General features: G+C 48.6%; 1 protein-coding gene across 6 annotated transcripts in view; it reads left to right on the forward strand.

The window, feature by feature from the left end:
* The window catches only part of LOC119401923 (GTPase-activating Rap/Ran-GAP domain-like protein 3), a 594,089-nt gene that overhangs the window by 529,743 nt on the left and 49,892 nt on the right, over window positions 1-14,454 (forward strand). For all 6 annotated transcript variants that reach the window (XM_037668951.2, XM_037668957.2, XM_049417628.1 and 3 more), the window contains 2 exons: window positions 8,102-8,213; window positions 9,673-9,718. In XM_037668951.2, coding sequence (XP_037524879.1) covers window positions 8,102-8,213; window positions 9,673-9,718 — 158 coding nt within the window. The remainder of the gene's footprint in view (window positions 1-8,101; window positions 8,214-9,672; window positions 9,719-14,454) is intronic.

Genomic DNA, 14,454 nt, shown 5'->3' on the forward strand with positions numbered 1-14,454 from the left:
TCACTATGAGTGCGTCATAGTAGGCCTTGAGGCGCTCCACGTTGACTATGTCGCGCCCTCGACGGCGCATGTCCGAAGATGGTTCGATGGGTTCGATCACGTAGTTGACCGGGGATGTGCGCTCGACGACCCGATAGGGGCCTTCGTATTTCGGCAGTAGTTTTGAAGAGAGGCCAGTTGCAGTGGTAGGGACCGAGAGCCATACGAGTGCTCCAGGGAGGAACGTGGACTCAGAAGTGGTGGTGCCACCGCGAATGCTCTTCTGCCGCTCTTGTTCCTGCGTTGTAAAAGTCTTGGCAAGCTCGCGACACTCTTCCGCAAGCCTGGCTGTGTCAGAAATCGGCGCACACTCAGTTGAATCCGGCTTGTATGGGAGTATCGTGTCGATGGTGTGCGACGGGTGCCTTCCGTACAATAAGATGAAGGGTGAAAACCCAGTTGTGCTTTGAAGGGCGGTATTATAGGAGTAGGTGACGAAGGGCAGAATGGCATCCCAATTTGTGTGATCGGCGGCGACGTACATTGAGAGCATGTCGCCGAGCGTGTGGTTAAAGCGTTCGGTTAGGCCATTCGTCTGCGGGTGGTAAGCAGTAGTTTTGCGGTGAACAGCATGGCACTCTTTGAGAATGGCTTCGACGACTTCCGACAAGAAGACACGGCCTCGATCGCTGAGAAGCTCCTGGGGTGGACCGTGACGCAGCATGAATCGGTGTAGCAGGAAGGAGGCAACATCACACGCTGTAGCCGCTGGGAGGGCGGCGGTTTCGGCGTATCGCGTTAGATGGTCAACAGCGACAATTGCCCAGCGGTTACCAGCCGATGTCAGAGGAAGTGGTCCGTACAAGTCGATGCCCACGCGCCCGAACGGACGGTTAGGGCAAGGTAATGGTTGTAGACCAGCGGGTGACACGTGCGTTGAAGGTTTTCGGCGTTGGCAATCGAGGCAGGAGCGAACGAACTTCTGCACGTAGCGGTACATCCCTCGCCAGAAGTATCGTTGTCGAATGCGGTGGTAAGTTTTGGATACCCCAGAGTGCGCGCATTGTGGATCAGAGTGAAAGGACTCGCATATTTCAGAACGCAGACTGCGGGGTATCACAAGTAGCCACTGGCGGCCATCGGCGTTGTAATTGCGTCGGTGCAGTAGGTCGTCACGAATGGCGAAATGGTGGGCTTGACGACGCAACGCGCGAGTGGTTGGTGTTGCCGACGGATCAGTGAGCAAGTCTATCAGCGAGGCGATCCATTTATCCTTGCGTTGTTCGATAGCGATGGTGTGAACGTCGATGGAAGAAACAACATTGTTAGGTACCGAGCAGGGGGCATCGTCGTCAGGCAAGGGGGAGCGCGAGAGGGGCGTCGGCGTCAGCATGCTGGCGTCCGTTGCGGTACAGCACGCGGATGTCGTAGTCCTGTAGGCGAAGTGCCCAGCGGGCGAGGCGGCTGAGGGATCCTTCAATGACGACAACCAGCATAGTGCAATGATGGTCGGTGATACATCAAATGGGCGACCATACAAATAGGGGTCGGAACTTCGTAAGGGCCCAGATGATCGCCAGGCATTCCTTTTCGGTGACGGTGTAATTGGTCGCGGCTTTAGTAAGCGTACGACTAGCATATGCCACGAACATATTCAGGGAACCCCGGTTTGCCGCTGCGCAAGGACAGCGCCAAGGCCAACACCGCTGGCGTCTGTGTGTACCTCTGTAGGGCCGTAGGGTCGTAGTGGCGTTAGTATGGGAGGCGACGTCAACAACACGACGGAGCGTGCGAAAGCGTCGTCGCACTCTGACGACCACGAATGGAGGGGCCCGTTACTTCCGAGGAGCTTCGTCAGCGGCGATATGATAGTCGCGAAGTTTCGAATGAAGCGCCGAAAGTAGGAACACAGTTCCTACGAAACTGCGCAGTTCTTTGACGGACGTCGGTTTCGGGAACTCGGTCACGGCCCGAAGGCTTGGCTGGATCGGGGAGAATTCCGTCCTTGGACACGACGTAGCCGAGTATTGTCAGCTGCCGTGCTGCAAATCGGCACTTCTTTAGATTCAGTTGCAGACCAGCGTTGCCAACGCGTCAACACATGCCGGAGGCGTTGAAGATGCGTGGAGAAGTCTGGAGCAACACAACGACGTCGTCGAGGTAGCACAAGCACGTGTGCCATTTCAGGTTGCGCAGAATAGTATCCATCATGCGCTCGAAGGTGGCGGGCGCATTACACAGCCCAAACGGCATGACGTTGAATTCGTACAAGCCGTCGGGCGTGACAAAGGCGGTCTTCGGTCGAGCGTCATCAGCCATAGGTACTTGCCAGTACCCTGAGCGCAAATCGATGGATGAAAAGAATTCTGCTCCTTGTAGGCTGTCAATCGCGTCGTCTATGCGCGGTAGTGGATACACGTCCTTACGAGTGATCTTGTTGAGTCGTCGGTAGTCCACACAGAACCGCACAGAACCGTCCTTCTTCGCAACAAGAACGACAGGAGACGCCCAGGGGCTGTTAGATGGTCGAATAACATTGCGTCGAAGCATGTCGTCGACTTGCTCGTTGATTACGCGGCGTTCTGTGGGAGATACGCGATATGGACGTTGCCGCAGGGGCGGTTGGGCGCCAGTGTCGATGCGATGCGTAACGGTGGACGTGCGGCCGAGAGAAGTTTGAGCGACATCGAAAGAAGCGCGAAATTCTTCCAAGAGACCCAGAAGCTGGGAACGCTGGACTGGCGTAAGGTTGTCAGCAATGGAAGAAGCGAATATGTCATCGGGCGATGAACCAGACGTGGTAACAGCACTGAGCGTACTGGAGTTGGGGCAGTGCGTGTCATCTGGTTCGTCCATAACTTGTGCGTCTTCGAGGGGTTCCACGCTGCCGAGACATTCTCCTCGCACCAACGTAACACTGTACGGAGATGGGTTGATAACAAAAATTGACGCGCTGCCCTGAGTGACTTGCGCGGTCGCGAAAGGCACCAGCAAGCCTTTCCTCGTGCAAACACGGTCAGATGGCGAGAGGAGTGCAACGGTGTCGGAGAGACTGGCGCAGTAGACGGACACCGCCGTTGACGAGTTTGCAGGCACTGTGGTGTCGTCTTGACGGTACCTTGCTCACAGACGATGGACAGTCAGCCGGCGTCAGATCAGAGAATGGTGAGAGCTCTATTTCGGCTGGCGCGCAATGAATCACGGCGTCGTGGTGGGAGAGAAAATCCCATCCTAGGATGACGTCGTGAGAGCATGCTGGAATTATGATCAATTCGACGGCGTACAGAGCATCGTTAATCATGACGCGGGCTGTGCACACCGCTGTAGGGTGAATACTTTGTGCGCTGGCTGTACGGAGGGAGAGCCCGGGAAGTGGCGTCGTCACTTTTCGCAGTAATCGGCTAAGTTTGGCGTCAATAACGGATACGGCGGCTCCAGTGTCGATAAGGGCAGATGCGCGAAACACCGTCCACAAACACGTCTAACACGTTCGATGGGCTTCTCTTGAGGGCTTTCGCAGTTCGACAGCGTCGCAGCCCTTGCCTCGTGGACTGCGACGACTAGTTTTCCTGGTCACGTGGGACCGGACGTGGCCGCATCGGTGACAGTGATCGGCGTCGTGGGGACGGCGAACGGCGTGTAGATGGAGCTGAGCGAGACGACGGTGACATAGGCGGCGGTGAAGCGTAATACGGGCGGCTTGACTGGCTGGTGATGGTTGAGCCGACACGAGGCGGCTGCACGCGATTGCAATAGCGGGCAACATGACCGGCGCAACCGCACGCGAAGCAGATCGGGCGGTTGTCAGAAGTGCGCCATCGATTCGTCGGGGTAGGTCCCATCCATGACGCAGGACGCGGTGGACGAGGCGTCTGCTGATACGACTGCATGATGGGCTGCATTGGTGGCCCAGGTATGACGTCGGCAAACGCAGCCGGCACACTCGCTTCAAAAGCCTGAGGTCTGGCGACGGCTTCGGCGTAAGTAAGTGGGGCAGCCACAGAGATCGCTTGGGGTGACCTGGCTACAACTTGCGCGTAACTGAGCGGTGCAGGCGCCGGAGGGGGCTGGTGGTATTCCGGCATGACCTCCGCGATTTCTGCTGAATAGCGCGGCGTAAGGGAGGCAGCAGCGTGGTCGATGGCTGTTCAACATGCTGCTGCTGAGGGAAGGCCAGTAGGGAGAACTGGCGGGCAATTTCCTCGCGCACAAAGGACTTGATCTCGGCTAGCAAGGCGGACTGATCAGAAATGGCCGACAAGCCAGCGAGATCGGCGTCGCGTGATGCAGGTCGACGGGTCAGCAACCGCTGCCGGCGCAGCTCCTCGTAGCTTTAGCAGAGCGTGATCACCTCGGCCACAGTACGAGGGTTCTTGGCGAGCAGCATAGTGAAGGCGTCGTCGTCGATGCCTTTCATAACGTTGCGGATCTTGTCAGGCTCAGGCATACCTGCGTCGGCTTTCTTGCACAAGTCCAGGACATCTTCTATGTAGCTCGTAAAGGACTCACCGGTCTGCTGAGCTCGTTCGCGTAAACGTTGTTCGGCTTGCAGTTTACGAAGGGCAGGGCGGCCAAACACGTCGATGATGGCCGTCTTGAAAGCAGACCACGTGGGGAAATCGGTGGCGTGGTTGTTGCACCACAGGCCCGCCACACCCGCGAGGTAGAAAACCAAGTTGCTGAGTTTGCCTGCCTCGTCCCATTTTATTGGGTACGCTCACACGCTCGTACATCGCAAGCCAGTCCTCAACGTCGGTCCCATCCGCGCCGGTGAAGATAGGGGGGTCGCGGATGCGGGGGACACCGGGGCAGGAGGTCGTTGTTGGAGGAGGCGTTTGCTGAGCAGCGTCTTGAGGCATGGTAGTTGGTAGGGTACGGGATCTTAGCTCCAGGGGCATCGAATGGGAGCACAGCACTCTCCACCAATTTGTTGAGGTGTTTATTAGACGGCAGTCGGCGACGATGCTCAATGGCGACAGTCAAGCAAGAACACGAGCTCAGAGCGTGAGCGGGAAGAGCCCAAGAGGACGACCCACTAGAAGGCTATAGAGAGCGCCACCCCTTACTCAACTCAAAGGCTTCACTACAGGACAAACGAAGACAAGTACAAACACAGCGCAATTTGCGCTGTGTCTTTTGTGCTTGTCTTCTTTTGTGCTTGTTTTTCGTCGCGCAATTTCTTTGATGTCATGGAACACCAACTAGCCCAAAATGCTGCTCTCATTGGGCTCTAGAAAGGCCGCTCTTCCAGCTTGCGCTTTGACTGTACTGCGTGTTCTACGCAGGCCTGGTGCTTTTTTCAGTCGCAAAGCTAGTGAACCAAACGGATGCGCATCAACGGGGACGCCCGCTTATTTCACGAGGTGATGACGGAGCGAGCAGACGTGAACGGCATCACAATCGCGAGTCATTCTGGTGCGACGGTGAACAGGTCGCGCTATCCGGTGTGAACATCGGTCACATTGAGTCAGTCGCCGTTGAGAATGAGTCCGAAGAAGCATTCCAATCGTTCGACTAAGCGCTCCAAAACTAGTGAATATGATCGTGTACTTTGTCACGTATGCTCAACGGGAAATAGGTTACGAATTGGCGTCGGGATCAAAAGTAAAAGTAATGAGTATCATAGCAAGAACAAAGGTGAAAGAAAAGGTCATTTTTGTTTAGAACAGCTTCCAACACGGTATTAAGCTGAGTCGTGACGCTGGGTCTTTTGCAATGTAGTGCGGTGCAGCGATAGTTTATTTTGCGCACTTCTTTCGGCAAAGAAGGTGACGGTTTCGTTAACCATTGATGCTCTGCACGTGAGCCTTCGTGCCTCGTCTAGCAGCCACTCCAGTACACGACAAGGTTGGACGAAGGCCACAGTACATTCAGCCAGAATTATTGTCTCGCCTATGTGTAGAAGTTCGGCCGCGAAACTAGCCACTGGTATATCCATAACGTTTGATTGTATGCAGAATAGAGATACGGACAAAAAAAAATATTTTTTATTGCAATAACAAATATTTTACTCTCACTCAATTTCTTTTCTATCATGCAGTTGTTGGGCTTATGCTTGCCCGTGCACTATGGCGCCAGTGACATCTGGTTAGCCAGCGCACAGTTCACCAGGCTCACTTTGCGGATGTTCAAGTGGCGCACTGCTTGAGTCACGTGCACATTAGGCCGTTCTGAACATCTCTAATGATGATTTTATACGCCTTCCTTATTTTCGGCGCACATACTCGGGCACGCCCTCTTCTCGAAACGCGCTTGTTTTACGGATGACATTTATTCGCATGAAATAACAGGAAAGAGATGTCGTGACGCAATTGACTAAAACGTAATTTTCCCGAGGTCCTGCGGACTCCATACAGGTTGCCGATAGATGCCGTATTTTATTTCAAATCTTATGCAGCACAGTTCTACTGGTCGTGGTGATAGCGTGACAATGGTTAAGTCCACGTTACGCCGAGCCGGATATGGCAAGATGCACCTCTCGAGAAATGCGACCACAGGGTTTCTTTCGTAATAACGATACTTGGGAAAACTTACCACCATCTAGTGCGCTTGTGCTACACCTAAATGGCTGTTCAGCCAGCATCGATGTCACTTGCTTGCGTACGCTACCGGACTGGTCGGTGACCGCCTTTATCAAAAAATTTGCCTCCTAAACATAGAAATTATACAGGGTGTTTCAAGAAATGTGTCCAACCTTCTCAAAAAATCAGGAAAATGCGATATTTGCTCGGGGATTTCAGAATTGCTTTTTCTGTAGCGGCAGGAATCTTAAGGTAGCTAAGGACATCATTTTGGACAGTAATTAAGAAAGTTACATTAATTAACTTTTTAATTAGTGGAGTTAGGCGATTGCGTCAAATGGGAGAGTTGAAGTTCTTCATGCGAGGAACCCATCCGAGCTTTGAGATTTCGAAAAAGCGTCCTCCAGTAATTGTTGTGGCGTAATGAAATTCAACGAAATGCCACGGCTTTCAATAGCGAAAGCCATCGAATTCGGTTGAATTTCATTACTTCGTAATTATTACTGGAGGCCGCTTTTTCGAAATCTCAATGTTGGGATGGGTTTCTGGCACGAAGAACTTCAATTGCCCAATTTGACACAGTCACGTAACTCCACTAATTAAAAAGTTAATTGATTTAACTTTCTTAATTACTGTCTCAAGTCATGTCTCTAACCATCTTAAGATGCCTAGCGCTACAGAAAAAGTCATTCACCCATTTTGGACGTCTCAGAAGAATATGGCAGTTGCGTTCTTCCATGTTTCTGTTTAGGTTTCGCCATTGAATTTGGTTGAATTTCATTACTTCGTAATTATTACTGGATGCCACTTTTTCGAAATCTCAAAGTTGGGTTGGGTTTCTGGCATGAAGAACTTCAATTCTCCCATTTGACACAACCACCTAACTGCACTAATTAAAAAGTTAATTAATGTAACTTTTTTAATTACAGTCCCAAATTATTTCTTTAACCATCTTAAAATCCCTGCCACTACAGAAAAACCAATTCTGAAGGCAGCAATCAAATATCGCATTTTCCTGATTTTTTGAGAAGGTTGGACACATTTCTTGAAACACCCTGTATATCTTTTCCCAAAGAAGGGAGCCACCTAAACAACATAAAAGAGCAGTGCGCACCGTAACGTAAGCAATAAAACAAATAGAAAGGTTCAGCGGGTCTTTGAACTAGTGCCTCTCTGCAATATGTGTTTGATAAAAATAAAGCTTCTGTACAGTTAAAACGAGTTAGTTTGAGATATAAAGCAGCGTTTTGAAGCATTGATGCAGCTTTTTCCTAGACTCGCTAGAGAACGATTCTTAACAGTTTTTCTTGCATAATAAATATACCTTCCTGTCCTGAATGTTCCTCTCTTTTTCTTTTTGGTGTGGTGTGTGTGTGTGGGGGGAGGGGATGGGCAAATGTATGGCTTTGTTCTCATGTAACCATTCTATATATATATATATATATATATATATATATATATATATATATATATATATATATATATATATATATATACTTAATTACTGTCATCTTTAAATGAACATTTTTGTGAGCTGTCAAAATGTATCCCCCGTTGAACAGGCTTTTTGTGTAATGGTTAATGGGGCGTTTTTGTTTCAGGTGGAACGAAAACGTCACATCGGCAACGACATTGTGAATATAATCTTCTTGAACGGAAGCTACGAAGACCACTGCAATTTCAAGCCATCCATGATCAAGTCTCAGTTTACTCGTATCCAAAACTGCGTTCTTTTTCTGTGGTCATGTGTAACGAGAGTGCGAATGTGGATAGTACTCTTAAAGTTCTTATTCCTTAATAGAGGTTTGTAAGTTGCGCACGCATTGGAATACGTAATTAGCTGATTTCAATTAACTTTCTTGTGAGACACAATACGCGCAGGGAATATCGCAAACCGGTACGCACTGAAAATGTTGATTACTAATATAATAATATCTGGTGTGTAACGTCCCAAAACCACCATATAATTATGAGAGACGCCGTAGTGGAGGGCTCCGGAAATTTCGACCGCCTGGGGTTCTTTAACGTGCACCTAAATCTAAGTACACGGGCCTCAGACATTTTCGCCTCCATCGAAAATGCAGCCGCCGCGGCCGGGATTCGATCCCGCGACCTTCGGGTCAGCAGTCGAGCGCCATAACCACTAGACCACCGTGGCGGGGCAAATGTTGATTGCTCACGCAGCGAATTAATGTCACTGTCAAGTGCGCAGCGTGCTTTTTATTATGATGCGTCTCACTTTACTACTTTAACTGAACGTTAAAACTTACAACAAAACTCTTGTCAAAATATACCCTGAAGCGCATATGCTGACAAAAGGCCTGGTTCAGGTAAGGTTGTAACTTGTGCGTTCTACACGATTACATACAGTGAGGGTTATACTATGAAGCTTTGCGCAGCCATAATATGAAACTGTGGCAGGCTTCAGTGCTATAAAAAGTTCCACTTGCGCGCCATCAAGTTCACTTACTGTCGAAAAGAAATGAAAGAACGGGTGCATCTTTGCTGATGAGAAGCGTGAAGAAGGGAACATCAGTGAACGGCGACGCTCTTTTGTCCTTCTTTTCTTCTTTTTTTTTGCGTGTTTTCCTTCACGACCCCACAACACTGCATTTTCTAATTAATTTTTTTCATTACGGGCCTTTTCGTGGCAGACGCGAAGCAGTGATGCTGCAAACCTGCATTTGTGCGGCTCGTCTGAAGTAGCACGCGTGTTTATATATTTATCTGGTTTGTGCGTATACGTGCAGAAGTGGCCACAGTAATAGGCCGCAGTGCCGTCGGTCGCAGGTTCGCTCCGTGCCGGCGGCAAGTTGTCTTTTCGTCCACTTTACTTTCTTCACATCTATATCACAATTATTACACAACACTTTAAAAAGTACAGTTAACGTCCCCTATACCTTCCTTGGCTTTGTTATCTGCTGGTTTTCATTAAGGCTGTGTCAAACACAGAAACAAGCCTTCGGAAATTCCCTTCCTTCATTCACAGTACTAGGCGTCATTCGCCTGCGTAGACCGACTGTGCTCGCATCTTCCTATGTGCTAAATTACACCTGTTATAGTTAGCATGCATTAAATCTCGATAATGAACTCCAAGGCGTGTTCTCAGTACAATACCTTAGCAGAACCCTTTCATGAAGAACACCATGTTTCTTTGACTCTCCTAACCCAGATATTTTCGCAGTCGTGTCTTATATCCGAGAAGAGGATGCTTACAGGTAAGTTTTCCTTGTCGTACGGAGTACCTGGTTGGCTCGACTCAAAAGTGGGAGCTCTTGTTATTATTATTGTTCACTTTAACTTATACGTGTCTGATAGGGTCAGGAATTTTGGGACAACATGCTACCTGAAACATTCTCGTTTTTGCTTTAGCGTGCTGAAAGTCATTCAGACCCTTCCGAAGATCAGCCAGCAGACTGGGAACTGCAGGTGGCGAGTGTTGTCCATTCATGGACAATTGGAGGAAGTTGGTCGCGTGAGCCGCCACAGTGCACTATTTATTTTACCATACCGCCAGCCTTCAAGGGACTACATGAGTACAAGTTCATCATACGCAATGATAAACTTGTAATATGTTGCCAAAAGTACGTACTGTCGATTTTGAAGCAAGAGTAACAATCGTAAAGTATCGCACATGTGAGATAACATCCAATTTGATAGTACGTCTGACGTGGTATAGGCTGCAATATCACTCGAAAGGTGAGTCTAGATGTCCTCCTCTTTTTCAAAGCACAATCGTTTGTTTTGTGTCCTTAAGATTTAATAATAGGCTGCGGTGATTAGCTTATCATGAAAGCTGCCCTTGCAAGCTAGGCCCGTTGTTATCAAGCTTACAGGCACTTAGACGGAAAGAAGGGCTGTGCATTTTACGAGGGTCATGTGCCGAAACCACGAGAATGGTCTTTAGAAGACCATACCTCAAGGTTTGAGACAAATTCGCAAAGAATCGTAGTGAATTGTCCGTCGTTTTGAACAGCATATTTGATCGCCTATTAGCATCGGCCTAGCCTGGCGGGGGGGTGGGGGGGGATTGACCTCCCTCTACCTCCCCCCCCCCCCTCGAAAAATATATCTGGCTACGCCCCTGCCCACTAGGCACTGCCGACCGAGAATATACCTGCTGCACTTCTTACAGCAATAGGGGCATGGTGTGCACATTTTATTTACACTTTGCATAGCCGGTGAGACCTTCAATAAATTTTAGAACAATATGACCATAGAAGGGTACGCATTTGGGCTGGTTGGTTCATGATTACGGGTGAAAAACAGCGCTAAAAAGACGGGACAAGAAAGGACACGAGACCACAGCGCTGACTAACAACCAAATGTGCTTTATTCCTTCAGTCAGCATAAATATACTTCACCACTAACGTAATGAAATTACAGAAAACTCAGCCTGCGCAGAGGCAGTAAGGCGATCAACGAGACATGAATTCTATCTCCTTCGGAAGGAGGGAAATCGAGGGGAGGCTTACACATGCCTCGCCGCTATTGTAGATGTGATAAGCTTCTGAAATAAGGCGCGCGCGCTCGTCATGGTATTTTGACAAGAAAGTGGTATCGTTAAAAGATGGATGGCAACCGCAACTGTTACAGTGAAGAGATAACTAACTATCTGTAGCTTGTTTCTGAACCTTGTTCGAATGCTCGCGCATGCGGTCATTAGCGTACCGCCCCGTTTGCCCGACATAGTAACGCCCGCAAGAAAGTGGAATCTTGTATACAACTTCTTGACAACATTCAACAAACTTCTGCCTGTGCATCTTAGTGCATCTTTTTTTCTTCTCTTCTTCTCGGTTGACTTGCTGGCACAGGCTACCAAGCTTATTTTGGGCAGAAAACAACAGCCTAACGCCTGCCCTGCTGACAACTTTCCTGAGATTGTGCGCTACTTTGTGCACGTACGGGATAACCGCAACAGTTTGCTTCGAGTTTGTCTCGGATTGCACAGCAGCTGAGCGCTTGTTTTTAAAGCCTGCTACGAGGCTTTCGGCAATGTAAGTCAAAAGCGTTGCTGGAAAACCTGCGAGCTTCAGGCGTGCTACTTGTGAAAGAAAACTTGCTTCAACTTGGTGGTCACAGGACCTGTCTAGCGCCGCCTTCATGCAAGCTCTTGCAATTCCGCGTTTAACAATCTTCGAGTGCGCAGAGGAAAAAGGGAGAAGGCTCTTTTGAGATCTGGGCGCATAACTCCAACATGCATGGCTATTTGAGAACGAGAGTTCCAAGTCTAAGAAGCGCAGTTTGCTGTCTGAGGGATGCTCAGTGGTAAGTTCAAAAGAACTTAATTCCGTGAGGAACACGTCAAAAATTGTAGCAGCAGCAGGCTGCGCGTCAGAAGGGTTAGTGCTGTAAAAGATTAAAAAGTCATCCACGTATCGCATCACCTTTACCGTGCTCGTCTTACTTAGCTGGCTCTCAAGATTGCGGTCATAGCTAGCTAATAAAATGTCACTAAGAACAGGGGCGATGCAAGAGCCTATGCACACACCTTTCCGAGACTTGAGAGCCAGCTAAGTAAGACGAGCACGGTAAAGGTGATGCGATACGTGGATGACTTTTTAATCTTTTACAGCACTAACCCTTCTGACGCGCAGCCTGCTGCTGCTACAATTTTTGACGTGTTCCTCACGGAATTAAGTTCTTTTGAACTTACCACTGAGCATCCCTCAGACAGCAAACTGCGCTTCTTAGACTTGGAACTCTCGTTCTCAAATAGCCATGTATGTTGGAGTTATGCGCCCAGATCTCAAAAGAGCCTTCTCCCTTTTTCCTCTGCGCACTCGAAGATTGTTAAACGCGGAATTGCAAGAGCTTGCATGAAGGCGGCGCTAGACAGGTCCTGTGACCACCAAGTTGAAGCAAGTTTTCTTTCACAAGTAGCACGCCTGAAGCTCGCAGGTTTTCCAGCAACGCTTTTGACTAACATTGCCGAAAGCCTCGTAGCAGGCTTTAAAAACAAGCGCTCAGCTGCTGTGCAATCCGAGACAAACTCGAAGCAAACTGTTGCGGTTATCCCGTACGTGCCCAAAGTAGCGCACAATCTCAAGAAAGTTGTCAGCAGGGCAGGCGTTAGGCTGTTGTTTTCTGCCCAAAATAAGCTTGGTAGCCTGTGCCAGCAAGTCAACCGAGAAGAAGAGAAGAAAAGAAGATGCACTAAGAAGCACAGGCAGAAGTTTGTTGAATGTTGTCAAGAAGTTGTATACAAGATTCCACTTTCTTGCGGGCGTTACTATGTCGGGCAAACGGGGCGGTGCGCTAATGACCGCATGCGCGAGCATTCGAACAAGGTTCAGAAACAAGCTACAGATAGTCAGTTATCTCTTCACTGTAACAGTTGCGGTTGCCATCCATCTTTTAACGATACCACTTTCTTGTCAAAATACCATGACGAACGCGCGCGCCTCATTTCAGAAACTTATCGCACCTACAATAGCGGCGAGGCATGTGTAAGCCTCCCCTCGATTTCGTTCCTTCCGAAGGAGATAGAAGTCATGTCTCGTTGATCGCCTTACTGCCTCTGCGCAGGCTGAGTTTTCTGTAAGTTCATTACGTTAGTGGTGAAGTATATTTATGCTGACTGAAGGAATAAAGCACATTTGGTTGTTAGTCAGCGCCGTGGTCTCGTGTCCTTTCTTGTCCCGTCTTTTTAGCGCTGTTTTTCACCCGTAATATGAACATTTTCCTCGTGTGGATTGTGAGTGAAAATTCGACTCTACACAGCGCGGGTTTTACCTCGAACTCCATAATAATCAGCTTTGTTGTTTGTTTTGTGTGTGTATTACAGCCGATATGAAAAACGTTATCGTGACTCCCTACCCGCGTTCCCTCTCGTACTGTGCGATTCCTTGAAGTGCGCGAGTACGTGAGCTTTGAATAGCAGCGACTGCGAGCAGTGAGGAGGAAAAAAATAAGACAGTTCTCTTTTCCTTTCCGAGCAAGCAGGAGATTTCTTCGTAAGCTTTCCTAAATTAAGTATCTGCAATAATTTGGGGGGTCATATTGGACATAGCGGGTGGTTTGCTTCCTCAAGTTAGACTTTTCGCTCAAGCTTGAACTAGTCATATGCTAATTGCGATTGGTGTATTAGGACCTGAATAATGTGACTCAGAAAATGTTTACCTAGAAAGTGCAACTAAATGAAGAGCTTGTCTGCGTCAAATAAAAGAGCGTCAAAGGAAATGACATTTCGCTTTGTTACATGGGCTCTGTAACAATTGCACATCGAAATTATTTGCGAGTATTTGCTTCCATTGGCTCGTAAGAGCAAACGTACGTAATGAAACGGCAATTTTTATATAGAAATGGGTTAGGCGTTCGGGCACGCGTTCGAGCAAAACAAAGCGGACGACACAACCAGCGTGTTGTTTCCAAGGAGATTTAAAGTATATTTGCTGGAGCGGAAGTTTACGTAGCTTCTCACCGGCAAAGGTGAAGCCAGTACTGGCCGTTAATTTACCTCAGAAACACAGACTCGGCGGGTCGTGCCTGCTTGGATATTTAGTGCGTCGGCAATGCTCTGCACTGCTATATGATTCAGTGCTTTTGCTCTGCATGTAAATGCTAGGTGAATTATTATAAAATAACTGTTCCCGACGAAAGTAATATATCCAGATGAATGTTGGTGACGTGATGGAAAAATTTGCCACGAATTTGAGTCTTCTTAGGACAACCAGTAACACCAGGAAACACGTTGGGCAGTCTCTATCGGGAACAATTAGCCGTAAAAGGGTTGGGGCTTGTGAGCGCTGCTTTTTTCTTCACTGTAAGCTGACGTTTTATCGTACACGTCGCCAAATGGGGGAGACCTGGCTTCACTTTCAGTAAATCTTACTTCCACGACATCATTTTTTAAAATCTTCTTGCGTTCCGTGTCTGCATGCTTAAAATTTTTGTGCCAGTAACCTCTGCCAATAGCTCAACTTTCTCTCATTCTAAAACTTAAAAAAGGGGG

The sequence above is a fragment of the Rhipicephalus sanguineus genome, chromosome 1, assembly GCF_013339695.2.
Source record: "Rhipicephalus sanguineus isolate Rsan-2018 chromosome 1, BIME_Rsan_1.4, whole genome shotgun sequence".
NCBI classification, from domain to species: Eukaryota; Metazoa; Arthropoda; class Arachnida; order Ixodida; family Ixodidae; genus Rhipicephalus; species Rhipicephalus sanguineus.